Below are 27,609 nucleotides of genomic sequence, written 5' to 3' on the forward strand. Positions count from 1 at the left end.
CAAGTGTTTCGGATCGAAACAACGTTGGTGTTGCTTGTTTAAAAAAAACATTTTTAACTTCTTGGATTAATAGCGTCTAATTTAATGGTAAGTTGATTAATATTAATATTTTGGTGTTGTTTATTTTTTAACTTAAGTGGTTTTTACATAATTATGATGATTTAACGGGGCATATTATTAACAGTACCAAACATGTTCATAGTTTTTCTTGATTTGATTAATTAAAACTAGATTATCAAAGTCGAATTTTTGATAGTTTTGTTTAATTTGATTGATTAAAACTAGATTATCAAAGTCGAATTTTTGATAGTTTTGTTTAATTTGATTGATTAAAACTAGATTATCAAAGTCGAATTTTTGATAGTTTTGTTTAATTTGATTGATTAAAACTAGATTATCAAAGTTGATAATTATTTCTTGATTAAATAAGGAACATGAGTAATATTACTCAAATCGACTTGTTGATATTTTTCTGCTTGATTTCCTTGATTAGAACTATATTATCCGGGTCGACTTGTTGATAGTTTTTCCTGGATTTCCTTGATTAGAACTATAATTATCCGGGTCAACTTGTTGATAGTTTTTCTTGGATTTCCTTGATTAGAACTATAATTATCCGGGTCAACTTGTTGATAGTTTTTCTTGGATTTCCTTGATTAGAACTATATTATCCGGGTCGACTTGTTGATATTTTTTCCTCGATTTCCTTGATTAAAACTGTTATTCGAGTTGATTTCATTTATCGGGGTTTGTTAAACATTATTACATTTTGATTTTATTGATTAAAACTAAATTATAGGGTCGATTGCGTTTATTCATTTTTCTTGATTTCAACACGTTGACAGTGATTTCTTGATTTGTTTGATTAAAACTAAATTATCCAAGTAGACTTTCTTTTGTAAATTTTCTTGATTTCAGAAAGGCAAGATATTAACCAAATTGTTGATAATTGTTTACTTGATTTCATTAATTATGTGGAATTCAAAGCTTTGTTTTTCAAAGCGATATACTGTCAATGTTTGGTTGAACGATTTTCAAATACTTATAAACAATACAACCCTACAATAATACAGTCTACTGTCATAAATTGAAATCAGAAAATCTGTCGTTGAGGACACCACAGTTAAATCAGAAGTAAATGTTTGCCATAAAGGGTTCAGAAGTATATAACATACCCTTAAAAGAAGTTACCAAGTTATAAATTTAAAGATAACCATTCTGAAGGTCGAGATATCACTATTAGTAAAAAGGTTAATCTATTCCTCGAAAACGTGTATTGGTAACTAATAAAAATTAAGATTAATACATATCTTCTAAGATATATATTACATACGTCTGATATTAAACACATTGAACGCCACAAAAGTACGACTAAAAACGTATTTAGGTTACTGAGAACGTATGAAACTATCTTCTTTATCTATAAAATCATAATAATAATAATAATCAGCTAGGTTAATACCCAAGGCAATACCTTAGGCCCAAGTCAACTCTAGCGACTTATAATGCCTTTAAATTAAGTGGTTAGGTACAATGCTTAGGAAGGTGGTGGCTAGCCCTTCGTGCCACGCTAGCCAACAGCTCCCTACACTAACTATTACCGTTAACCTCTACGAATTTTATGGAAAGGGGAAACAGTAGAACTCAGGGAAAAACCCCTTTAACCAGTGGGGAGAGAACTTGGAAACTCAATGCAGAAGGAGTATCTCCGAATTTTCACCCAGTGCCACAAGCAAGGTTCGAACCAGGCTCGCCTTGCGAACCTGCAAAAGAAACTCTTCATTTTCTCAATTGCATGGCGCCATCTAGTATCGGTCGTAAGAACGTCTTCTTTTATATTTGCATTTAAAGTTCCATTTAGCTTAATTTATCGTAAATAGTAAAATATTTATAATATTAATATTTCGAATCAAGTGCCCGACAGATGGTGTTACTGTTACAATTTGATTCACGCGTTCTCAGTAGCCTCAATAGGTTCTTGATTCGTACGTTCTAAGTAACCTCGATAGGTTCTAGATCCAAAGGTGCGTATTAAATTTTTATTTACAGGCTCATTGAACCGCGACTGAATCATCACAAAATGAGAACTTTCCCAATTGCTTATCTCTTCTTATCGGGTAAGTGACATTAGTAGACTCTTCACTTGCAGATATATTCAACCACAAGTAACATAATTGAATTAAGTATGACAATAGGGTGTTCCAAATTTTTTAATTTAATATTTACAATTTAAATTGTTCCCGAACAAACGATTGTGCTCTAAATTAAACTATTTCGATTGCTCTACTGCGGGAAATTAAACTATTTCGATTGCTCTAGTGCAGAAAATTAAACTATTTCGATTGCTCTGGTGCAGAAAATTAAACTATTTCGGTTGCTCTAGTGCAGAAAATTAAACTATTTCGATTGCTCTAGTGCAGAAAACTAAACTATTTCGATTGCTATAGTGCAGAAAATTACTCTAAATATTTGGCTACACTTTTTACTCCTATCGATGGAGTAACGAGAGTAAAACATCGTCTGCTTATCCAGACTTTATCTGCTAAAATGGCCACTTTAAGAAAACATTACGCCCCCACAGAATAAAATGACGTCACAGGGCTAGGGTGAAAAGTCTGTAGTAGGTTCTATTCCTACTGCCTTTTGGAAAATTTAGACGCGGCCGTCGTTTTGCTAAACTAATCACTACTGGTAGAGAAGTTAAGCAGGACGCTCTAGAAGTTGGAATAACATCGTCGGGAGTACTAATACTATAATTACTATTACTAATAATCAGCTAGGCTAATACCCAAAGCACCACCTTAAGCCTAAGTCATCAAGCAACTTTTAAAGTCATCTAGACGTTCGTTAAATTAAGTTCTTTAAAATCGGTTAAGCGTGCTTTAACTTTGACTGCTAAAGAAAACATTTAAAGTTGCAATAGAATATCAACACGTTTTAGAAATTTTTGATAAACCCGGGTACATGACGAAAATAAAAAAGTGTTTAACCAATACTAAAACGCGCCTTATGTATGGCTATGAGCATTGTCTAAAGACAAATATTTGTTTTCGTGCACCCTACTTTACTTGAAATATATCGTCGTAGTCCAATTTCGCCTATAATAGACGAGGCTTAGGAGCATTACAATTTAAACCAGTATATATTGACTTTTTAGGGTGAAAAGTCTGTAGTAAGCTAAACTAATCCGTGTGTAAACAGGAGAAAAACCCCTACAGTAATATACCGTAGTGTCGATTTGGAAGAGTGTGAAATGGGGATTTTAAATTAAATAACTACCTCTCCCTCAATTACAACCAAAAAATTTAAAAACACTTCATATACAAGATTGTTTGAATATCAGTAATTTCCCGGCTAGTTTCCAGAATTGGATTGGTTGAATCTGCTATTTCGAGGACAGGCCATTTTAAATTCGGATCGACTTTTTTCATACACAAGATTGTTTGAATATCAGTAATTTCCCGGCTAGTTTCCAGAATTGGATTGGTTGAATCTGCTATTTCGAGGACAGGCCATTTTAAATTCGGATCGACTTTTTCAAATAATTCTGAGGCCCTTTAAGAGGTTGGCCCTTAATAGAATGATAAATCAATTTTCGTTTGAGGTAGTGGCCCTTAAAGAACTTGGCCCTTAATAGAATGATGAAGTAATTTTCGTTTGAGGTAATGGCCCTTTAAGAACTTGGCCCTTAATAGAATGATAAAGTAATTTTCGTTTGAGGTAGTTGCCTTTTAAGAAGTTGGCCCTTAATAGAATTATGAAGTAATTTTCGTTTGAGGTAGTTGCCCCTTAAAGAAGTTGACCCTTAATAGAATGACGAAATAATTTTCGTTTGAGGTAGTGGCCCTTTAAGAAGTTGGCCCTTAATAGAATGACAAAGTAATTTCCGTTTGAGGTAGTTGCCCTTTAAGAAGATGGCCGTTAATAGAATGATGAAGTAATTTCCGTTTGAGGTAGTGGATCATGCCAGTAGGGTGGACTCCTACGTACTCGTTAACCTAAATAAGTTCTTGACGTAATGTATATTTTCATACGAAATTCTTCGGCAATTTGACCTCGGAAATGAAAGATGCATTCGCGAAAAGCACCTTTTATCGTCGGGGAGGACTTTGTGCCCATTTAGACAGCCCACTACCTTCTCCTTGGTTCCCCGTTTCGCGTGTACAACCAACGTTGCCTGTTGTAGGAAATGGCGAATGTTCTACGTCAGTGAAGTCATTTAACCGATAAAAATGCTCAACAAGGAATGCAATCATCGATTTAAAAAATGTTTACGTTCGTTGCAGTTTATGGAAGCAATTATATTTATTTTAGATTCAAAGTTTTAACTGTCTGCCCAAATTCGTACTAGCAAAAGTACATAGCATAAGGCTCTTACGAAAAAAGTATTCGTAGCCACGTAGCGGTCGACGTAACAAGCTCATGAACTGATGGACTTATCTTAAATTAAAAGATTTAAAGCAATTGTCGGCTCTATCATGTCCACCTGTATTATGAAAAGGCCTCTGTTATTAGAGATGGCCATGAATCTATCCGATTCTTCGAAAAATGCGACTTTAGTGGAGAGCGTGGTGCCATCTATTAATGGCAAAGGAAGCTGAAATTCAAAATAGCCAAATGATAACGTCGTCAGAGAACTATTTAATTGTAGAGTATTATTGATAGACAACTTATACTCTATTTAGTGGACTTGAGCCTAAATTATATACCCATGTAAAAATATTGTTTAAAATTACTGTAATTTATGTCATTGACCAATTTACAAATGAGTCAATCAAGGCGAGGGGTACCTATAAGTACCCCTTTTTGATCTCGACGCTAGCGACATCTATTGAAAAAGAGCTTCTTAATATCGAGCCGCCCAAATGCCTACTATCGCTACGCCCTCTTTGGTGCGCCATCGAAACCTAGATAGGTATCGTTTAAAGCAGACGCTTTTTTAATGTAATTTTTGCAGGGATGGCAAAAACCCGGCCGAAACCTGTTTTTTTCGGGACATGTGGGAAAAAATGGTAAAAACCGGAAAAAAACGGAAAAAATCCATGGATAAAACTCTTTTCATGCTAAATTAATCATTGATATATCTATTAAGTGACTAATTTAGTCATTGCAAATTGGAGAGATGAAAAAGAGGCCAGAAGAAGAGTGAATAGAATAGAAGAAAATACTGCTTTTATTATTTATTTTTTTATTGAATTTTGCCACTAGAGGTGAAAAAAACCACGGAAGTACGATTTTCCACACGATTTTTAACAGGAAAACAAAAAGTAAAAAAAACCGGGTGGAAAAATCTAGATTTTTCCACCCGGTTTTTTTCACCCTTTGGAAAATTGTGCCAACCCAGAAATTTTGCCACTTTGGCTGATATTGTGATAAGTTCATTTGTCTTTTTAATTTGTCTGTAGCAGGCGCTAACTACACTTCCTATTCTTCACATGCAAAAGTTTAACAAGACAGACTGCATTACGGGCTTCGTCGCAGTTTTGCGTCCGCTTGCTAACGCGTCACACGTAGCCTTTGACAGCGCCTCGCTAGGGGGAGATTTTCTTCTTGTGATGACGTCACTTCGTTACTAGTTCTCAATAAAATGTTCCCCAAAGTGACAAACGTATGGAACAATATTATGGACTTATGGTATAAGATGTAACCCGGCCACCTGGATTAATGGCTTTAAATACGCTTGATGACTTAGGCCAAGGGCATTAGCTTAGCTGATTATAAGGTATCAAAATATGGGTATATAATTGCAAATCAATGTTACAACATTAACAAACTTTATTAAACAGAATAGAAAGTAATATATTTACTAGGTTACGTTACAAAACGAGTGTTATAGATTGAGTGTATATTTCTTCTAAATGGCCACAGAATCGATTCAATTTCAGAAAAAGGACTTGAAAAATGCCACATTATCATTGGTGGTATCTGGTTCTCATTAGTGTGTTTGGAATTTACCTGTAAAAATGCATTATTTAAAAAAAAACAACAACTTGCGGACTTTGAACTCTAGCTCGAGACGAAAAATGAAAATATTCATTAGCATATACATCCACTTCTTAGTCTTCGGTTACAGGTTACTGAAAAAAAAAAGAGTTGTCATCTTTTAATTGTATTTTATGATAATTTATTAATTTTATGATAAGAGAGGTTCTAAATATATAAATAAATTAATTTAAAAATTGTTAAATTTAAATTCAAGAATATTTTAATCCAAAATTTCAAAACAACATTAAAAGGTTTTCGAATGAAGATTAACTCATCTTCACACCCGGTTGGAAAAACCGTAATATTAACGAGATTGTAAGATATCTTGCTATTGTGTCACGAAATTTGCCAAATTTTAGTTAATTTTGCTATTTTATCACTAAATCTTGCTACTTTATCAAGAAATTTGACTATTTCCTCTGTGAATCTTGCCATTTTATCAGTAAACCACTAAACCTTGCTATTTCCTCAAGAAATTTGGCTATTTTAACCAGAAATCTTTGCTATTGTATAATGAAATCTGGGAATTATATCAACAAAATCTGTTATTTTAACCAGAAATCTTGCTATTTTCGAAAGAAATTAGGCTATTTTAAGCAGAAATACTGCTATTTTCGAAAGAAATTAGGCTATTTTAACCAGAAATCCTGCTATTTTATCAAAAAATCTGATTATTTATTCTATTGCAAAATCTGTCTATTTGAGGAAGAAATCTGAATAAAATTGACGTTGTTCTCCAGTTTGAATTTAATATTGGTCGTCGTTCAATAATTCTGAGAATCGAAGTGTAAAAACGCGTGCCTGATACCGAGACCTCAATAGCGGGGAAATCATGAAATTTTACTATTCTATCATGAATGTAAATGTAATCAGCTAGGCTAATACCCAAGGTACCACCTTAGGCCTAAGTCATCACGCGACTTTTAAAGCCATTAATTCAGGTGGCCGGGTTACAATCTGACAATTTAAACCACAAAACTTGTTATTTTCGAAAGAAATCGGGCTATTTTAACCATAAATCTTGCTATTTTAACCATAAATCTTGCTATTTTAACCATAAATCTTGCTATTTTAACCATAAATCTTGCTATTTTAACCATAAATCTTGCTATTTTAACCATAAATCTTGCTATTTTAACCATAAATCTTGCTATTTTAACCATAAATCTTGCTATTTAAACCATAAATCTTGCTATTTTAACCATAAATCTTGCTATCGTATCAAAAAGACTAGAAATTGTATGAATAAATCTTGATAAAGTAATTTGATATTGAAACAAGAAATCTGATTATTTTAGTCAATGTTGCAATTCTATTGCAAAATCTGTCTATTTGAGGAAGAAATCCGAATAAAGTTGACGTAGTTCTGAAGATTGAATTTAATATTGGTCGTCGTTCAATAATTCTGAGAATCGAAGTGTAAAAACGCGTGCCTGATACCGAGGCCTCAATAGCAGGGAAATCTCACTGAGTTCTCGGTAATAGAGTTTTGAAAGCGATTGCCACGACGGAGACGTCAAAATGAGAAATGACTCCTCGGGAATAATCGGGATATCGTCTTACGACTAAGGCGCGCGCTGAGCAGTTTCTCCACCTTCAAACTGATATTCGAGATGATTTGCCAACCCCTACCCAAAGCGGATGCGGAATTATAAAGAAACGCATTTCACCTTCAGCCTAAAACACACATTTTGATATTCTAATTAAAGGGAATGTGATACGACCAATTTTAGGAGAAACGTGGTAAATTATGGTAAATAATATATTTCCACGAATTATTTACAGTATTTAAAATTTAAACGTACATTTATGGAGATAAAATCTTTCAGATTTAGAACTGACTTGTAAAGTAATGAAAATAAAGTTTCAGATCTTCTAAAGTTGATTTGAATTTTCTTGATTTCACATATTATTATTTAAAATAAACCAGTATTTACCATAATTTACCAAATGTATCATAATTTACCATATTTACCATTATTAACCATATTTATCATTATTAACCGTATTTGCCATATTTACCATTATTTGCCATATTTAGTTTATTTACCATAATTTATCATATTTACCATATTTACCAAAAATTACTATAATTTACAATATTTATCATAAATTACCATTATTTACAATATTTACAATATTTCCTATTTTTTTCCAAATTTACCAAATTTATTATTTTTTTCCCCAAATTTACCATATTTACTATTTTTTTAATATTTATTTAAATAAACTTGTTAAAATATAACCAAACGATGCAAAAGTTAAATTAAAATGCAAGTAACATTATTTATCAAGTCAAATTTTCGAATAACGATGAGGCAACGCTTATAGAGGCTACGTTCAGTGAAGCTTAACGGTCTATTCCGTTTTACGTTTGCGTTGATTCCGTTGAGAGTTTTTATCCTGTCTTGTTGAACGCTTTTTTACGATTGTTGTAATTTTTATAAAATATCGTCTGCTGTGTCGTCCGCAGCTAGCCTTCCCGCGTGCTGTGACGTCACGATTCCGTTTAACAACGAAGAAACCGGCTGGAAGAGCAGGTTCCAATGTTTCAGCAACGGTTCAGCAACGCTACGTCACACCGGAAATGAAAAAAAGCGTACAGTAGAAAACCGGTTCCGAAATACTGCAACGTTTAATTTGTTGCAAGCTACTGAAGGTACTACGTAGCCAGAGTCTATTAGCCGCTACCTATCAAGCTTTCAATGGAGAACCAAAGGGGGCGTAGCGATAGTTTTACGGAAGAGAGTAGAACACAACCGCTATCTGAACTGAGGAAATGTTAACGATAGATCAGATGTTAGACAATCCGCATTTACGTTCTGATATTATCAGATCAGTCAAAATGGAAACCAGATATTTTAACCCCGAAACTAATTAGCAATTAATGGTAAATTGACAAACGCGGAAGGTGAGATATTTCAGATGCCTCACACGTACCATAAGTCTATAATATTTTCCCATAAGTTTGTCACTTTGGGGAAAATTTTACTGAGAGCTAGTAACGGAGTTACGTCATCACAAGAATAAAATCTACCCCTAGCGAGGCGCTGTCAAAGGCTACGCGTGACGCGTTTGCAAGCAGACGTAAAACGGCGGCGAAGCCAGTAATGCAGTCTGTCTTGTGAATAGATCTCAGTGAAAAATTTGCATGTGAAGAATAGGAAGTGTCACACTTATGTAAAAATATTATACACTTATGCACCTACTTATCGAATTTTCAAGTTTCCCTGATTAAATTCCTTTTCAAATTTTAATTCCTGATAATTTTTATTCGCTTTCCACAAAATTTCATGCTAAACGTATAAGTCAGATAACTGTTCAACTAACTCAACCTGGTCTGATGAATTATAGCAGATCAGTTCAGATCGCCTACTTGGGATAATGATTCAGAAGCAGTTCCTGTACAAATTTTTGATACGAGGAGATTATAAAAAACTTATCTGGTCTGATCATCTGACTAACTGATTATCCTCAGATATCTCGAAAATTACGACCAGAAATTTGGGTTGAACTAAAGTTGTTAATTTTCCGAGAAAATAAAATATGGAAATATTTCCGAAACATTTTCCGCAAATCGGAAAAATAAAAAATTGAAACATAAATTACTTTTTAAGTGTTTTTAATGTTTTTAACTTTTCATCGATATAAAATGAGACTCTAATAGCAGTAAACGTACTACAAAACATTGTTAAACAGTTTAAACTAGTCTAGAGGTTTAGTTTTACTTTCAGATTCGAAAAAATTAGGCGAAAATGCCGCATCATTTAAATTTGCAAACAATATATTAGACTAATCATGGAATTAAAACTTGTATTTATTTTTTTCGGAAAAATACGGAATATCTTCCGGAAAAATAGGCCTCGGTCATTTTCCGGAAAAATTTCCGACTTACAACATTAGGTTGAACAAATTTCAAATCCTCATTTCAGACTCGAAACATTCTGCACTACGGTATATTACTATGGGATTTTCCCCCTGTTTACTCAGCACTCTTGAGTTGACTAATATAATTTTATTTACCAATAATCTCTTAGGAACACCTTCGAGAAAAGACAGTAACAACAGAGGTTCCTACTAATCCCCCCCCCACCTGAACTAATGGCTTTAAAATTCGCTCGATGACTTAGGCCTAAAGTGGTGCCTAGCTGATTATTATTATTATTAATCGGGATTGTCAAAAACGTAGTTTACTAACTACTCGAACAAGGTTGTATTCCTAACAGGTGATTCCCCCTAGACCATTGTATAAATTATAAATTTTCAAAACGGAGAGTGGTCATTGATGAATAATTAACAACTTCAAGAACCGCCGCCGCTGATAAACTTTGATCTCGCCACCGAAAGGTTTTTTAGTTTTTCTACGTATCTTTTTTTTAATACGAAAAGGCCTTGTACAATTAAGTTAATATGGCGAAATAAGCACGAGTATACAAATAGAGAACTTTGCGGTACACCCGGGCACACGAAGAAATAAATATTTGTATTTCGACAACACTCATACCGATACATAACGACTGTTTTAGTATAGTTCAAACGACGTTTTTAATTTTTCGTGTACCCTGGGTTAACGAAAGATGTGCAATTTGTGAAAATTTGATTGCAAACGTATTTGATTGCGTTAGCCGGCGAACTGAAAGTGCGCTTAAACGATTTGAAAGAATGTTTCTGCTCGAACGTCGAGGTATTCCCGACATTGTTGTTTAAACTTCTCTCTCGCTTTGCTTAACCCTTCTAATTGTTTCTAAGACTGCCTAGTGTTTCACGTTAACGAACTTTTAGGAATAACTGTGTGGTTCGTTCTTTATTAGGTCTAGTGCTCCAAGTGGCATTAACAGTCACTGTCCAACCAACAAACAATGCAAGTACAAATATCACGCGTTGGCACAAGTATATAAATATCTCTTACGACATAAGTATTCCTCTACCAATATTGCTGATGATATTCGCTTGAAACACGTGCCTTAATCGCAGGCTCCATCGCATTTTTCCAAAGATGTGTTGAAAGAAAAAGTTGTCCGTTGAAAATTCGTGATTATAGATATTTTGAAAAACTATTTTGTTGTAAAATTAGTTTAAATATAAGTAAATATCCCTACTCAGTGAGATTTTGTTGGAAAATTAGTTTAAATATCCCTACTCAGTGAGATTTTGTTGGAAAATTAGTTTAAATATCCCTACTCAGTGAGATTTTGTTGGAAAATTAGTTTTAATATCCCTCCTCAGTGAGATTTTGTTGGAAAATTAGTTTAAATATCCCTACTCAGTGAGATTTTGTTGGAAAATTAGTTTAAATATCCCTACGCAGTGAGAATATGTTGGAAAATTAGTCAAAATATAAGTAAATATACCTACTCAGTGAGATTTTGTTGGAAAATTAGTCCAAGTATAAGTAAATATACCTACTCAGTGAGATTTTGTTGGAAAATTAGTTTAAATATCCCTACTCAGTGAGATTGTGTTGGAAATTTAGTCAAAATATAAGTAAATATACCTACTCAGTGAGATTTTGTTGGAAAATTAGTTTAAATATCCCTACTCAGTGAGATTTTTTCATTGTTTAGCGTAGCAATACAAGGGGTAAATTTTGAACGGTTGGCGAGAAAATCGGGTCCAATTAAAACTGACTCGAGTCTGTGAAGGTACGTGTTTTTTTTTAACGTTCTAGATGGACACTTATTCACGTAAATGATATATTATATACTTCTGTGTTCTGTCGTTGCATTTAGTATTGGCGAAAGCTAAAACATTTTTTCCCCCGTTTTTAGGAAACAGCAAATGCAGAAACAGAGATGACATCATCAGTAAACACAACTCGGGTGAGTTTCGTAGACGTTTAGTGAACTAGTAGTGAAATATATTACATCGGTTCAATTGAAATTTGGCGATATTTGGTTAACAGCTGATGCGAAATGGTACTACACTTTAATCTTAGGCAATCAAATAAAAAGTTTTTATATAAATAAAAAAATATTTTCTTAAAAAACTGCACTTAAATATCTTAGAGTTAAACGACGGCGATGCTTATTATTAATTTTTCTGTTGATGATAAAATTTACTACACTTTGATCTTAGCTAATCAAAAAAGGAGTTTATTACTACAAATTTGTAAAAAAAATTACTAAGTTCTGAATTTCACAAAATTACACTTTAATCTTAGAGTTAAACGACAAAGAAGCTTATTCAAGTCATCTATTTTGCTAATACCCAAAAAAACTACACTTTGATCTTAGTCAATCATCAAAGAAGCTTAATTATTATAAAGAATAGTAAAAACAACTTTAATTACACAGTACTGTGTAATTAAAGTTGTTTTTACTATTCTTTATGACCATATACACAGGTGTTTTTCCTTTTTAATTAAGCTTAATTATTATTATAATTTTCAAATAAAATACGAAACCATTTATTCTGTTGATTTTAATATTTACTACACTTTAATCTTAGTCTAACGACGAACTTCGAACGAAGAAGCTTATTATTAAATTTCAACATAAAACTTAATACGAAAAAATCTATATAGTTTGTTGATGCGAAAACTTACTTTAATCTTTGTTAGTCTAAAGACGAAGAAGCTCATTGTTATAAATTTAAAATGTATCTATTTGGTATTTCTTTCTTGCAATTTTCCCTTTTACGACCTTCGTGATTTTAGTAAACATTTTCTCGACTTCCTATTGGTCAAATCCGATCGGGTCAAAGCTATTTAGACATAAAACGTGACGTGGAATACTTTACTAATTGGAACCAACTTTCTAACACTTACGGTTCTCGAGATAATTTTTGCATGACCTTGAAGACATGGTTCAAGGTCATCGACATTTTCATAGTAGGTGTTCCCCCTACACACTCTATGCGAACCTGAAAATTTCAAACTCGTACCCAAAATAGATTTTGAGACATTCGCTCTGGATAATTTTTAGTGGACACCCTGTATAACGTTATAAATTATAATTAAATTATTTAATATTGTTTCTCAATAAGAAAATGATTATACTCTGTAGGATGAGCTAAATGGAATCATGGTACTGCCGGCCATCGAAGGACCAAGCAGGGTGACCTTGAGAGCAGTTGCACCGGAAGCCGATGTAACCACGACCCGAGTGATCAGGCCTTATACAGATCCTTGGTTAAATAATCCATCGACGAAATGGGATGCCACCGAACGAGGACCAGACATCCCGACCACCACTTCCGCTACTACGCCAGAGACAGTTGCTTCCATTCAGGACGCAGACATTCTAACTACGTCTCCCAGATTAGAAACTACGACACGTGGTTTAGAAACCGCGCCACCTGGTGTAGAAACTACGCTACCCGGTGTAAAAACTACGCTACTCAGAGTAGAAACTACGCTATCCGGAGTGGAAACCACAGTCAAAATCACGCCACCACGATTAGAAACTACGCTAATCGGTGTAAAAACTACGCTTCCGGAATTAGAAACTACGCTACCCGGATTAGAAACTACGCTATCAGGAGTGGAAACTACGCTATCAGGAGTGGAAACTACGCTACCCGGAGTGGAAACTACGCTACCCGGAGTGGAAACTACGCTACCCGGAGTGGAAACTACGCTACCCGGTGTAAAAACTACGCTACCCAGATTAGAAACTACGCTACCCGTAGTGGAAACCACGCCACCACGATTAGAAACTACGCTACCCGGTGTAAAAACTACGCTACCCGAATTAGAAACTACGCTACCCGAATTAGAAACTACGCTACCCAGATCCGAAACTACGCTACCCAGATTAGAAACTACGCTACCAGAATTAGAAACTATGCTACCAGAATTAGAAACTACGCTACCCGTAGTGGAAACTACGCTACCCGGTGTAAAAACTACGCTACCCGGATTAGAAACTACGCTAAACGGTGTAAAAACTACGCTTCCGGAATTAGAAACTACGCTATCCGGAGTGGAAACTACGCTACCCGGAGTGGAAACTACGCTACCCGGTGTAAAAACTACGCTACCCGTATTAGAAACTACGCTACCCAGATTAGAAACTACGCTACCCAGATTAGAAACTACGCTATCCAGATTAGAAACTACGCTACCAGAATTAGAAACTATGCTACCAGAATTAGAAACTACGCTACCAGAATTAGAAACTACGCTACCAGAATTAGAAACTACGCTGCCCGTAGTGGAAACCGCGCCACCACGATTAGAAACTACGCTACCCGGAGTAGAAACTACGACATCAAAATTCGATCTAACTTTCGATAGAGCGGAGACCACGATATCCAGATTACAGCCCACAACACCGCTACTGCATATCGCAACGACAACCACACCACCGCGATCCGCCACAATGAACCGGGAAACCACAATAGGTTCCGCGTCTTCAGAAACGACCAAAATCCCCACATCCACGACATTAAGCCTCGCCACACCAACGAGATTCCATCCGGTCATCACCAGACTTTTCACGACAATCAATGGAGAACGAACCGGAACAATTACTCAGCCTGCCCCGACAACCACTCCAAGTGGCACTCACGCTTTAACTTCGTCGAAGACATCCAGGCAAACACCAACGATGACCACTAAAGCGGTGCCACCAACTACCTTAAATACCGACGAGTATTTCCCAGAAACAACGGAAGTGGGAACTCTTGAACCCGACGTCACCGATGACGAGAAAACTACGAGACGCAAAGAAGGTCACCTCTATTTTAAATACGATTCTTAATAGCTCTTTATACATGTATAAAATACTAGAGGTCACGTGATTACGTTAGATTCATCGTGCAGTTAAAGTTAGAGAGCGCGCGCATATTTTTCGTTTTTGTTGAGCTCGCGCGAAAACGCACGAGACCCTCTACACGGAAATATTAGGAAGCGCGCGCTCCAAAAAATAAAACTTTTTATACATGTATGCGTATGTATTATTTTATAGAAAGAGCTATTTTGAGTATTATAATTTATGAGGCCGATCTTAAAGGGAATATGAACTACATTGAAAAAATCGTCTACTAACACGAACTACGACTTGTTCTAATCACCTCTAGCTGCTGTTAAACCTAGTGGTAGAAATTTAAAATTCGTTGATCCCCATTAGTATCATTATAGTAACCTAATTTGACCCAACCTAAACTGTTCTAAGCTTATAAGTCAGCCTATCCCCAAAAGTGGGGTTCAAACGTATATGGCGCCATCTTTGTACGAAGGACACAAGGAGGCAATTACATTCTTATGGTGGTTAGCACTGTCGCCTCGCAACAAAAGGAGCCAGATTCGAACCCAGTCTGTGGCACTGGCTGAAACCTCGGAGCTAGATGACTTGTGCCTAAGGTGCTGCCTTGGGTATCAGCCTAGCTGATTATTATCATAAGCCTATCAACCCTAAGTTTGAATCGAAAGGCAGTGTTGGTTCAAGCTAACGACTGTCCATATCCACCCGGTGGCGGAAAAGAGAAACGTATCGTGTCTCGCAATGCATGATGCCAGCTGCTTTGGTAAGAGAGAGGTGCGTAGAGAGAGAAAGGGGGAAGGAAGAAGCTTCAATTTATCTTTACCAGGTGCCGATACTATCGCCTGATTTCTTCTTTTTCGCCCGTCCAGTGGTGGTACAAAGGGCGCTATGCGCGTTTCAAACTTAGGGTTGATAGGCTTATGTTATTATTAATATATTACCTGAATTTTTCTATTAGAATTTGTAAAGTTTAAAAATTTTAGATTAACTAAAATTTATTACATCTATTATTGGTTTTAATTTCAGTGGAAACTAATACTGAATACGAGATGACGACAATTTCCACCGAATCAAAGGTAAAATAGTTGATGTACAACGAAGTTCAAAATAAATGTGACTAGTGTGAATATTTGAATAGGGCTTTACTGGAACTCCAACCCCGGAAGACGAAAACTTAGTGACAGTGGTGATTGGCCCCGGATGCCCAAACCCGGTAAGGAACCTTTGCATAGGGTACTTCGTGTTTCAAAATAACAAAACATTTGCTGACTTTTCGAAAGCTCCTTTAACCAGATTTTCTAAATATCTACACCAACCGATAGCTAGATTGAGTGTTGGTTCCATCCCCATGGTAACGCGATATCTCTGTTCGTAACCATGGTAACGGTTTTCTTCCAGAAAACCACCTATTCCGCTAGGTGGTGTTCGAAAAAAAAAGCTAACAAATTTTTCCCACGTTGAGGTAGAAGGTAGTTTATTTATGGGAGTTCAAAGTGTTTTGGAAACTAAGGATAATTGCGGGGTAGAAATTTTCTACTGCGGTATAGTAAGATAGGGAGTTTTCCCCTAAGTTTACACAGTGAGTTGTTTAGTAGAGTCTTTGAACGAATCATATTCCACTAACAGGGAGACTACCCGAGGTGTTACACACCGATTTTGTTCAAACTCGGGGGATTGGTAGACCTTCATGTAACTTGAAAAATCCTAAAGGGATTTTATTCAATGGGCAACGGTTTTGCCATGACAACGAAAAATGTTTTTGACAACATAAAATAACATGGGATTTTGACCGATTTCCCTGTGAAAAAAATTTAAAAAATCGATAGAAATGTGACCAATTTTGATTTTTTTCGTCAATTTTTTTTTATAACTTTGGTATTTTAATTTTTTTCAATTTTGTAAAATGTTTCACAGGGGGGACCTTTGGAATCGGGCAAAATTCCATGTTATTTTCAATGGGAAAATTTCCATTTTAAGTTGTCAAAAACATTTTTCGTTGCCATGGCAAAACCGTTGCCCATTGAATAAAATCCCTTTAGGATTTTTCAAGTTACATGAAGGTCTACCAATGCCCCGAGTTTGAACAAAATCGGTGTGTAACACCTCGGGTAGTCTCCTTGTAAGTTCGGAGGAAGTCCAGCGAAATAGGCACACGCGTCCTCATTTTTGCATAAGGCAGTAGGAATAGGGGCTCCTACACACATTCCACCCTGCAAGTTAGTCAACAGCGCTCCTAACGGGAAAAACATGAAATTCGTAATCGTAGATCCATTATTTATCTTATTTTTAAAACATTTGGTAAGCGATAGTTTAAAGCAACTGTCGGCTCTATCATGACCACCTGTATCATGAAAAGGCCCCTGTTATTAGAGATGCCCTTGAATCTATCCGATTCTTCGAAAAAAGCTACTTTATTGGAGAGCGTGGTGCCATCTATTAATGACAAAGAAAGCTTAAATTAAAAAAAGGGAATGATAACGTCGTCAGATAGCCACTGTAGAGTATTATATTTAGACAACTTATACTCTATTTAGTGGGCTTTAACCTAAATTATATATCCCGTATGAAAACTTTTGTTAAAAATTACTGTAATTTATGTTATTGACCCATTTACAAATGATTCAATCAACGCGAGGGGTACTTTTATGTCCCACCTTTTGGGTCAAAATGTAGCTTAACTATCTTGTTTTAATCTTGACGACACATGCTTTAAATACTAATTCTATGATTGGTTCCGATTGTAGTTCGCAGACTGGGTGACGGAATTGCAAAGCAGGTTCTTGTCCTTCGTCTCCGACACTCTCAACAATTATCTGGAAGAATTCGGTAAAAATCTGACGGCGGATGTTCGAGAAATGGTAAACTCAATTTTTTCCCTTTTGCCAATAGTGTACCAGTTCTCTATCTTAAATTTTGACAGTAGAAAAATGAATGTATTCATTTCAACCATCGAACTGCATCTAGGTAGATTTGTCTCAGTCGTTAGGATGGGATGGGCTTGGTTACTATGACGTTGGTCACGTGCCACCGCTCAAATATAGGTAACACTCAACGAAGTATCTGAAAACTTATTTTCGTTGAGACCGTTGCTAAAGTGACGTAGGATCTTGTTGAACGATTTTGTAAATTTTGTAAAATATCGTCTGTTTTGCGACGTCTGCAGCTAGCCTTCCTCGGTGCTGCGACGTCACGTGACCGTTGAGCAAAGGGAAAAACCTGTTCTTACAGCCGATGACACGTTGCGCAACGGAAGGGCAACATGACGTCGAAACCGGAAGTAAAAAAACCCGGTCGGTAAAAAACCGCTGACCGTTGAGCTCAGCGCTGAGCTTTTTTGCAGTTACTGAACGCAGCCATTGATTTGATGGTTAACGCTTTTAAACTTGGCTAGTACCATTGCCAATGTTTAGTTCAAAATTACATTAATTAATTTTAAAAAGAATTTTTTTAACTAGAAACGAAAATAAGTGAATATATTAACAGTGAATACTTTTATTTATGATTATAAACTGATTTTGTGGTAGTACAGGTATTTCTCAGATTAAAATTCTCAATTCCGAAACATTTTGTGGATCGAATCAACGACAAAGGGCTGTCTCCTGATTGGTTTTAAGATTACGTAAACCGCATCCTAGCCCTAGATGGTAGAAATAGTAATGATATAGTTAATATATATTATATATAATATAGTTCTCATTCTATATCACTCCACTTTCAACGTTTTACTAGTTACGAAAAACTTAAATTGTATTAGTCACGAGTTCTATTGCACTCTATTTTCGCGACGTTTTCTCCTTAAATGTAGCAGTCTCTATGGCTCTAGAACGCTAGATTTGAAATATTTATCTGACTTTGGGAACGTTGGAAGGGTAGAATTTCAATAGGTTAAATTTAAATTTATCCACGCCACTTTTACGAAATTCGAAACCAAAAATGGGTAAGAGACGTAGACATTCGCGTTTACGCATTTTGATGATTTGCTGAAACTCTATTTTTCGATTAATTGACAGACTTATGGAACGTAATTATAGACTTTCCTTTTGTACTATGACCAATAACAATATTTCTTGGCACAGAATGATATACGGGGGTCTTCGAGCGCCACGAAATTACTTGGTCCCCAGGACGTGGTCATCTTCAACAAGGCTCCTTTCCTGCAGGAACAGAAACTGGCAGTGACATTCTTCGTGAACAACCCTCATCGATACGGTGAAGCCTTTGCTTTGACTGCTGCCTACGTTATTATTAAGGCTCGTGCACGCTTCCTGATAAGTGGGGTTAATTTTAAAGCAAATGGGGATCTTAAAATTCATTTTGCACGTGAAAATACGCCGCCATGTTAGGGTATAAAAGTTGGTAAAGGTGAAGTCGGGCAACTGTTGGCTCTATCGTTGCCATCTGTATTATTCAAAGGCCCGGTTGTTATTAGAGATGGCAAGGAATCTAACCGATTCTTTGAAAAAACGATTTTACTGTAGAGCGTGGTTCCCTCTATTAAGGGCATATTTGAATATGGGTATAAAAATCAAGGAATTTTAAAAATTCGTCTAAAAATCTGGGAAATGTCTAGGAATTTAATTTTGGTTGCAAATAGGAAACGTTTACTAAAATATAGTTTAAAAAATAAAAAATCTTTTCACAAAATAAGTCAGGGAAAATCTCAAGAGATGGTCACGGAAAACCTGGAAAAGTCAGGGAATTTGATTGTGAAAAAACTGTGGCAACCCTGTCTCGGAAATATTACTTGGCTATTTCCTTGAAGATGTTTTATAAATTGAAATTTGGCGTGCTTGGGCCATTTTAATAACGTAGATAACGCTTTGACTTTCTAGTTCGATGTTATTATTATAACTAAAAACATTTACAGGCAACTTCGCCGTATTTCCGTCAGTGATGGTCATCAAAAGCTTGGGAAATCGGAAAACTGGACTGGAAGTTTTGGTGATAATATTGATCATTTTATTTTGAACATTATCAGAACGAGGGGGAATTGCAAACTCGGCGGTCAGTGCGGCAGCGTTGCCAGATCCCGAATATCAAATTATGGTTTCAACACCAAAAAAAAGTGTATACACTAAAAAAATAAATAATAAAAATGTTGGCCGTTTTTAAACTAAAATCGAAAAGTATTTTACATTATCGAACGCTTTGATTAACGAAAATAGCGTATATACCATACATTGTTACGTTGAAATCATAGTACTGACCAAACATTTACTAAAAATTAACGACGTGTACGATAATTATCGTATGTCTGGCAACGCTGATAGTAATTAACATAGGTTTTTGTTAGTAGGAAATCACATGGAGTTTATTTGCCCCAATTGTTTTTATTCATATTATTATGATTTTTAAGAAATTGCAGATTTCTAACGTTTTTAGAACATTTCAAATATCTATCCTTTTTAGAACATTTCGGAGTTAAAGGATTTTATAGGATTTTTTAAGAATTTTAGGATTTGATAGGATCATTTAAAACTGTTAGTATTTTATAGGATAATTTGGGAATTTTAGTATGTTGATAGGCTCATTTAGGAATTATTCTAATTTGATAGGATCAGCCTATTGTAAAAACGTGTATGCTAAATTTTTCCTGAGTTGAGGATAAGTTTTAATAGAAGTTTGTTTTTGTATTAAATCGTCAAGTATTTATCCATTGGCCGTCAACGAGTCTAGGTGGCGTAACGGTGCTAGCTTCTCCGAGGTAGCGCCTATGATCTGCTACAGACGAATTAAAAAGTCATAAGAAAGTTTTTTCTTAAATAATCCTTTCAAAATAAAAGCAAACGATGTAAAAATTATATTTAAATGCAAGTATCATTATTTATAAAGTCAAATTTACGAATAACGATGCGGAAAAACGAATAGCGTCTGCTTTAGCTGCTATCTATCTAGGTTTCAATAGCGAACTAAAGGGGATGTAGGGATAGTTTTCGGTCGCGAATTGAATTGGCGTCAACTAGAATAAATAGACGCATTAAAATCGTACCTCTCAGGCAGTGATTGGAAATGAGTTTAAATCGTGGACCAAATTCAGAAACTGAAACAATAAAACGAGCCACAAAATTAAAATCTGAAAATTTAAAAATAAATATTTTTGATATAAAGTAGAACTGACGATTAACGAAGAATAATTGTAAACTACACTAAAATTTCTTTCAAAAGTAACGTTGACTATTTCTTTGTTAAACGGAATTGTCACCACTCTATAATTGGTTTAAAACCATTTAAATGGATAAAGGACGTCCGAAAAGGGTTATACAAAACATTTCTTATTAATACTTCCAGTATTTGATTTATTATTAGCAAACAAATTTCGTGTTTTATCCCCACCTTCCGACTCAAGAATCTCAAACCGCTTGGTTGAACCTACCTGCAGTGTCATCTCGTGAACGAAATATTAATTTCCCCTGTTTTATCAGTCGGAACTGTCGTCTGCTACGACATTCTCCTTGGCTTTTTAACAGAATTATATTCGTAAATTGTAGTTTATCGTGTTTTTAAAATGCCTTACACGCCGCCCTTTCTCAAATTTTTGCCGATTCATTCTTTTGGCGCTGCACGTAGGTTCAACCCATTGAGTTTCGAATATTAATCTAGAGATCCAATCAAATCTGCTCCCCGCGAAACAAGTTTTTGAAAATTACGAATGTGCCGTCTCCTCTAAAATCACGAGAAAACGTTATCATATGACCCGTGGCGCCATCCATTAGTTTTGAAAAAAAAAATCATTTTGCCGGAAAACGTGTCTTATTTGAACGAGCCATTGAGAGATAGACGGCGCCACGGGTAGAACGATAAAGTTTTCTCGTCATTTGGGAGCAGAAGGCAGTATTCTTATATTTTAAAAACTTGTTTCGCGAAATACTGAAATCCGACGTTTTGATTGGACCTCTAGATTAATATTCCGAACTCAATGGTTCAACCGCGATTTCTGAAATTTTTGGAGCCGTTTGATATAGGCTGCGGAAAAAGTAGCGTAACTTTTTAAATACTTTTCCAATAACTATAAAATTTCCGGGACATAATCATTAATATATTTTCTATCATTCTAAAACAATTCCCCTTTAACCCCGTCTAAGTTCGTTTGAATTATTTTTATGATTTCCGCAGTTTGGTTGCAACGTGACGTCCATTTATGAGGGCATGATCCAACCGGGAGAAAAGGAGCAAACGTCGAAGGACGACGACTGGACCATCTTCCCGACCAAGTACGCCCCGCTGATCATCGCGCTGATCGCCGTCATCGGAGGCTGTTCATTCGTCGCCATCAGCGCTCTCGTCTGGATCAAATGCTCCCGAAGAGGATTCTACGCCCAGAGCGGATACGACTTGGAACGGGTAACACATTTACCATACAGGCTGTCTACGAAAAAATGCTACACTGCTAATAATTCAAAATCTACTTTTGCTAAGAATTTAATATTTTGAGATCGCATAGGGCGCAGGGGGTCATTTGATGATAGAAAATTTAATGACCTTGAAATATGTCTTCAAGGTCATTAAAAATTTATCTAGAGAACTTTTGAATTTAGAGACTTTTTTAGGGGTTTCTTTTAGTCCGCAATCTAAATATGACAACGACTATCGCCAAAATTAAGTAAATCTCAGAATAATTTAATGACCTTGAAATATGTCTTCAAGGTCATTAAAATTTATCTAGAGAACTTTTTAATTTAGAGACTTTTTTAGGGCTTTCTTTTAGTCCGCAATCTAAATATGACAACGACTATCGCCAAAATTAAGTAAATCTCAGAATAATTTAATGACCTTGAAATATGTCTTCAAGGTCATTAAAAATTTATCTAGAGAACTTTTGAATTTAGAGACTTTTTTAGGGGTTTCTTTTAGTCCGCAATCTAAATATGACAACGACTATCGCCAAAATTAAGTAAATCTCAGAATAATTTAATGACCTTGAAATATGTCTTCAAGGTCATTAAAATTTATCTAGAGAACTTTTGAATTTAGAGACTTTTTTAGGGCTTTCTTTTAGTCCGCAATCTAAATATGACAACGACTATCGCCAAAATTAAGTAAATCTCAGAATAATTTAATGACCTTGAAATATGTCTTCAAGGTCATTAAAATTTATCTAGAGAACTTTTGAATTTAGAGACTTTTTTAGGGGTTTCTTTTAGTCCGCAATCTAAATATGACAACGACTATCGCCAAAATTAAGTAAATCTCAGAATAATTTAATGACCTTGAAATATGTCTTCAAGGTCATAAAAAATTTATCTAGAGAACTTTTGAATTTAGAGACTTTTTAGGGGTTTCTTTTAGTCCGCAATCTAAATATGACAACGACTATCGCCAAAATTAAGTAAATCTCAGAATAATTTAATGACCTTGAAATATGTCTTCAAGGTCATTAAAAATTTATCTAGAGAACTTTTTAATTTAGAGACTTTTTTAGGGGTTTCTTTTAGTCCGCAATCTAAATATGACAACGACTATCGCCAAAATTAAGTAAATCTCAGAATAATTTAATGACCTTGAAATATGTCTTCAAGGTCATTAAAATTTATCTAGAGAACTTTTGAATTTAGAGACTTTTTTAGGGCTTTCTTTTAGTCCGCAATCTAAATATGACAACGACTATCGCCAAAATTAAGTAAATCTCAGAATAATTTAATGACCTTGAAATATGTCTTCAAGGTCATTAAAAATTTATCTAGAGAACTTTTGAATTTAGAGACTTTTTTAGGGGTTTCTTTTATTCCGCAATCTAAATATGACAACGACTATCGCCAAAATTAAGTAAATCTCAGAATAATTTAATGACCTTGAAATATGTCTTCAAGGTCATTAAAATTTATCTAGAGAACTTTTGAATTTAGAGACTTTTTTAGGGCTTTCTTTTAGTCCGCAATCTAAATATGACAACGACTATCGCCAAAATTAAGTAAATCTCAGAATAATTTAATGACCTTGAAATATGTCTTCAAGGTCATTAAAATTTATCTAGAGAACTTTTGAATTTAGAGACTTTTTTAGGGGTTTCTTTTAGTCCGCAATCTAAATATGACAACGACTATCGCCAAAATTAAGTAAATCTCAGAATAATTTAATGACCTTGAAATATGTCTTCAAGGTCATAAAAAATTTATCTAGAGAACTTTTGAATTTAGAGACTTTTTAGGGGTTTCTTTTAGTCCGCAATCTAAATATGACAACGACTATCGCCAAAATTAAGTAAATCTCAGAATAATTTAATGACCTTGAAATATGTCTTCAAGGTCATTAAAATTTATCTAGAGAACTTTTGAATTTAGAGACTTTTTTAGGGCTTTCTTTTAGTCCGCAATCTAAATATGACAACGACTATCGCCAAAATTAAGTAAATCTCAGAATAATTTAATGACCTTGAAATATGTCTTCAAGGTCATTAAAATTTATCTAGAGAACTTTTGAATTTAGAGACTTTTTTAGGGGTTTCTTTTAGTCCGCAATCTAAATATGACAACGACTATCGCCAAAATTAAGTAAATCTCAGAATAATTTAATGACCTTGAAATATGTCTTCAAGGTCATAAAAAATTTATCTAGAGAACTTTTGAATTTAGAGACTTTTTAGGGGTTTCTTTTAGTCCGCAATCTAAATATGACAACGACTATCGCCAAAATTAAGTAAATCTCAGAATAATTTGAAATAATGCGTTTTGTACGTTTATAATTAGCTAAAACTCTTGGCAGAAACCCATTATATGGTATAATAACACTTGAGTAATGGCCATTTCTACTGTTACCCTGGGAATGCAGCTGAAGGAATTAGAGCAGACGAAATTATACGAAATAAAGACCCTTATTGGTTAAAAACGACATAATGCGTTTCTGCAAATTTCCGCCGGTCGTTAATGCGTTTCTGCAGAGTATTTTTTAAACTATTCGATTTCAATGCGTTTTTGCATTTTCAAATCTCTGAAACTAGACCAGATAGAAGAAAACGGACTTCGAATTTAGAATCAGCGCCCTAAAATTAATATGAGGAGCATTCAAACTTAAAAAGTCAAATGGTCATTCTCCATATATACAAATAATTACGTTCTCGGTATCAATAAATAGGTTCATGGTTCATATTCCATTCAAATTTCTAGGAACGTCTGAAAGAAGTGGGAATACGAACGAAGACTTTCGACGGTCAAGATCTGAATTCGGAGAGCGAGATTTTGCACGGGGAATCCAACAAGAACAGCAGTTTCGGAGACGGATCGGCCGTGGTGGTCATTTCGGGGGGCAAAGGTTCGCCCCAGATCAAGAACCTGCCCATCACCATCGAGGACTGTTGGGTGGTGCCCTTCAAAGACATCCCATTGGACGATAAATGCATTCGTCCTTGTCAGGACACTAAGCTGTAAAAACGTTCGACAGCGCTGTGTAAAAATCAAAAATCCACCCAGTCATGGACTAACAATCTATAAGGACTCAATTATCTAGCCAGGGTTATTCAACTTTAGAGAGGTTCGAGTACGGAAGCTTTCGGATTGCGCCTTTAAGACAAACTCACTTTTCCCCAAATTTCTCTCTTTTGTCGTTATTGCATTGAACCGCCACCTAGGTTAATTATATTGAGTAAAGATAGCCTTAATTTTAAATTAATATTTTCTAAAATTATATTTTCCAAATTATGAAGGTAATTAAATTTTATTAAATTATTTTCATAATTTATCAACAGCACCATCGTTTTCTTATTTTAACTAGCTTCTTTATTGTTGGACACGCATAACTAGTATTACGTCGTTACCGAACCTCCTGAAGTTGAATAACTCTGCTCTAGCTACTAATCGGGAAATCGTAGAATTTTTATGTACATTCCGGACAAAATATATGTTGCAACAAACCGGCACCTATTTGACAAGCGAGGAGATCTTTTCACAGTGGCAACGCTATTAGTGGTCAATTTATAATTACCCGAAATCTTAGCAGATGGCGCCAGCAATCTGGAAAGTAGAAATTTTCCATTATACCAAAACCGGAAAAAATGAATGTTTCGTGTTTTCTTTTATGCTGAATTTTTCTTGAGTTGATGAGTTTTAATAGTTTTAGAAGTAATAAATCAACATGTTACTATACCTTTCCCTTCTAAATGTTTGAATTAGCGCCATCTAGTATATATAAAAGCATTAAAATCAAACCTCAAAGGCAGTGTTGGTAAATTAGTTAAATTGGTGGAAGAAATTCAGCAACTGAAAAAAATCGAGCCGACGACAAATTTAAAATCTGGAGATTTAAAAATAAATACTTTTGAACTAAAGTAGAACTCATGATTAATAAAATATTATTTTAGACTTAACTAAGCCATTACTCACAAATTCAACGCATTTCCACAAAGATCCATTAATAACTTTCAAGCTCAACATGGATAAAATAAAATTAACCGGCTAACCACAAATGACTCGCGGGTTATCATTTGCCCATCACTATACCTTAGGGCTACGCTTTGTATATTTGTTACACCTGTAAGTAATTTGTGAATCGGTCTGTACCGAGCAAAACTATCTATTTCGTTGTTAGTTCATTCGGAGTTGTTTTCACTAGCCTAAGAAAAAAACCTTATAGTATTTTTTAATTTTTACATGACGATGAAATATTACGCGTGATCTGAAGTCCTTTAGGCTTTTTACCTTTTCTTTAGTATCGTTCAATCGTTATTTTCCTTCTTCGTGTACCCTGTTTCAACAAAAAGTGTCGAAAGCACTTTGCACTGGTTGACCAGCACCCACGAATTGGTTGGGAATAACCATAGATATAGTAAACGTATATAAAGGTCTAGATAAAATATTTCAGAGGGAGTGAATACGGAGGTGACAGCTAGCAGAAACGCGTAATTTCTGCAGGCTATCCTTATAAGGCGCTATCTATCGGTAAGAAAGCTCGTGCTATCGTCGCGAGAGCCATTGTCTTCTGCTTAAAAATTATACTAAAAGTCACCAACAGATGGTGTCTAAAGACTACCGCCTGCGGAAAGGTCAAATACTTTGTACTAAAATGCTAAGAGAGCTCGCGCTCTTGGTCACGTGCCTTCCTCGGTGTCTGCTAGGTGTCATTTCCGTATTTTATGTTAGGCTTAGACGCCCCGAAATTTATCTAGACCTTTATATACATTTCTTATATCTATGGGAATAACTAAGAAATATTTTATTCTGATCCACGGACCCACGATGGCCGAAATCAGTAAAGAGCTATTTAGTGGGTTTTAACTGTATGGAGAGCTATTTCGATTAAACAAACATTGAAATTTTGTTCACTGCATGGTGGTGTATAGTTTAAGAGCGTCTTAGAACATACAGACTTGATTGTAATAAAGATAACTATTGACTTAAATTAATTTTAATTTGGGAAGTCCTAAAAATGCAAGATGTTCATAATAATGGACTGCGACATTTATCGTTTCAATAGACGCTTCAATAAATCATCCTCCCAGGAAATCGCCAAGAAGTAATATTTCCGAGAGCCACGACCTGCAAAGTCACTGTTTATATAGTGCTTGTAAAAATAATGGAAACTTTTAAAGCCTTCCCTTTTAACCAGGTAGCTTTTTTGACACATTAAGGCTTGGCAAAAACACGACGTTCTTTTTACAGGTGAAAATTTACAATTATTTCCATAAGCACTATATAAACAATGCCATTCGGGTCCTGACACTCGGAAATATTATTTCTTGGAAATTTCCTTGGAGGTTGATTTATTTAACCGCCTATTTGAAAGGATTTCATTGTTCGCGGTATTAAATTTTTGTTTTGAATTTAGAAATGATTAATTAAAGGACTTACTAATTTACTAAGTACTTTACTAATCACAAATATTGTATCCACATTACATTTTCTAATAATACAAATAGCCGAATTTAGCAAATTACTAACTTCAAAATTTTTCCCAATTAGTACTCTTTTTGTAAATTAAAAAATGTCACTTT

At 35.0% G+C, this 27,609-nt stretch overlaps 1 protein-coding gene across 2 annotated transcripts; it reads left to right on the plus strand.

Moving 5' to 3' along the window:
• On the plus strand, nucleotides 1-27,414 carry LOC149968964 (uncharacterized). Of its 2 annotated transcripts, XM_090155033.1 has the most exons (12): nucleotides 1-87; nucleotides 2,050-2,117; nucleotides 10,797-10,846; nucleotides 11,754-11,804; nucleotides 12,990-14,658; nucleotides 15,717-15,766; nucleotides 15,829-15,903; nucleotides 17,435-17,548; nucleotides 18,767-18,899; nucleotides 19,558-19,631; nucleotides 21,804-22,031; nucleotides 24,791-27,414. In XM_090155033.1, exons 2-12 carry the CDS (start codon nucleotides 2,081-2,083, stop codon nucleotides 25,049-25,051), a joined length of 2,742 nt encoding a protein of 913 aa, XP_090011159.1. In that variant the 5' UTR covers nucleotides 1-87; nucleotides 2,050-2,080; the 3' UTR covers nucleotides 25,052-27,414. The 2 variants fall into 2 exon arrangements, with proteins under 2 accessions (XP_090011159.1, XP_090011161.1); XM_090155035.1 differs by lacking the exons at nucleotides 1-87; nucleotides 2,050-2,117 and adding an exon at nucleotides 10,624-10,669.
• The last annotated feature ends 195 nt before the right edge of the window (nucleotides 27,415-27,609 follow it).

Source organism: Leiobunum rupestre, chromosome 1, assembly GCF_980474605.1.
Source record: "Leiobunum rupestre chromosome 1, qqLeiRupe1.1.hap1, whole genome shotgun sequence".
NCBI lineage: Eukaryota > Metazoa > Arthropoda > Arachnida > Opiliones > Sclerosomatidae > Leiobunum > Leiobunum rupestre.

What these genes read in the sequence shown, in the direction of transcription:
- LOC149968964 (XM_090155033.1), top strand. Translation starts at nt 2,081, where the DNA reads ATGAGAACTTTCCCAATTGCTTATCTCTTCTTATCGG. An exon ending in TGCTTATCTCTTCTTATCGG is followed by an intron (nt 2,118 to 10,796) that starts GTAAGTGACATT and finishes GTTCTTTATTAG; the next exon opens with GTCTAGTGCTCCAAGTGGCA. An exon ending in CATCAGTAAACACAACTCGG is followed by an intron (nt 11,805 to 12,989) that starts GTGAGTTTCGTA and finishes TATACTCTGTAG; the next exon opens with GATGAGCTAAATGGAATCAT.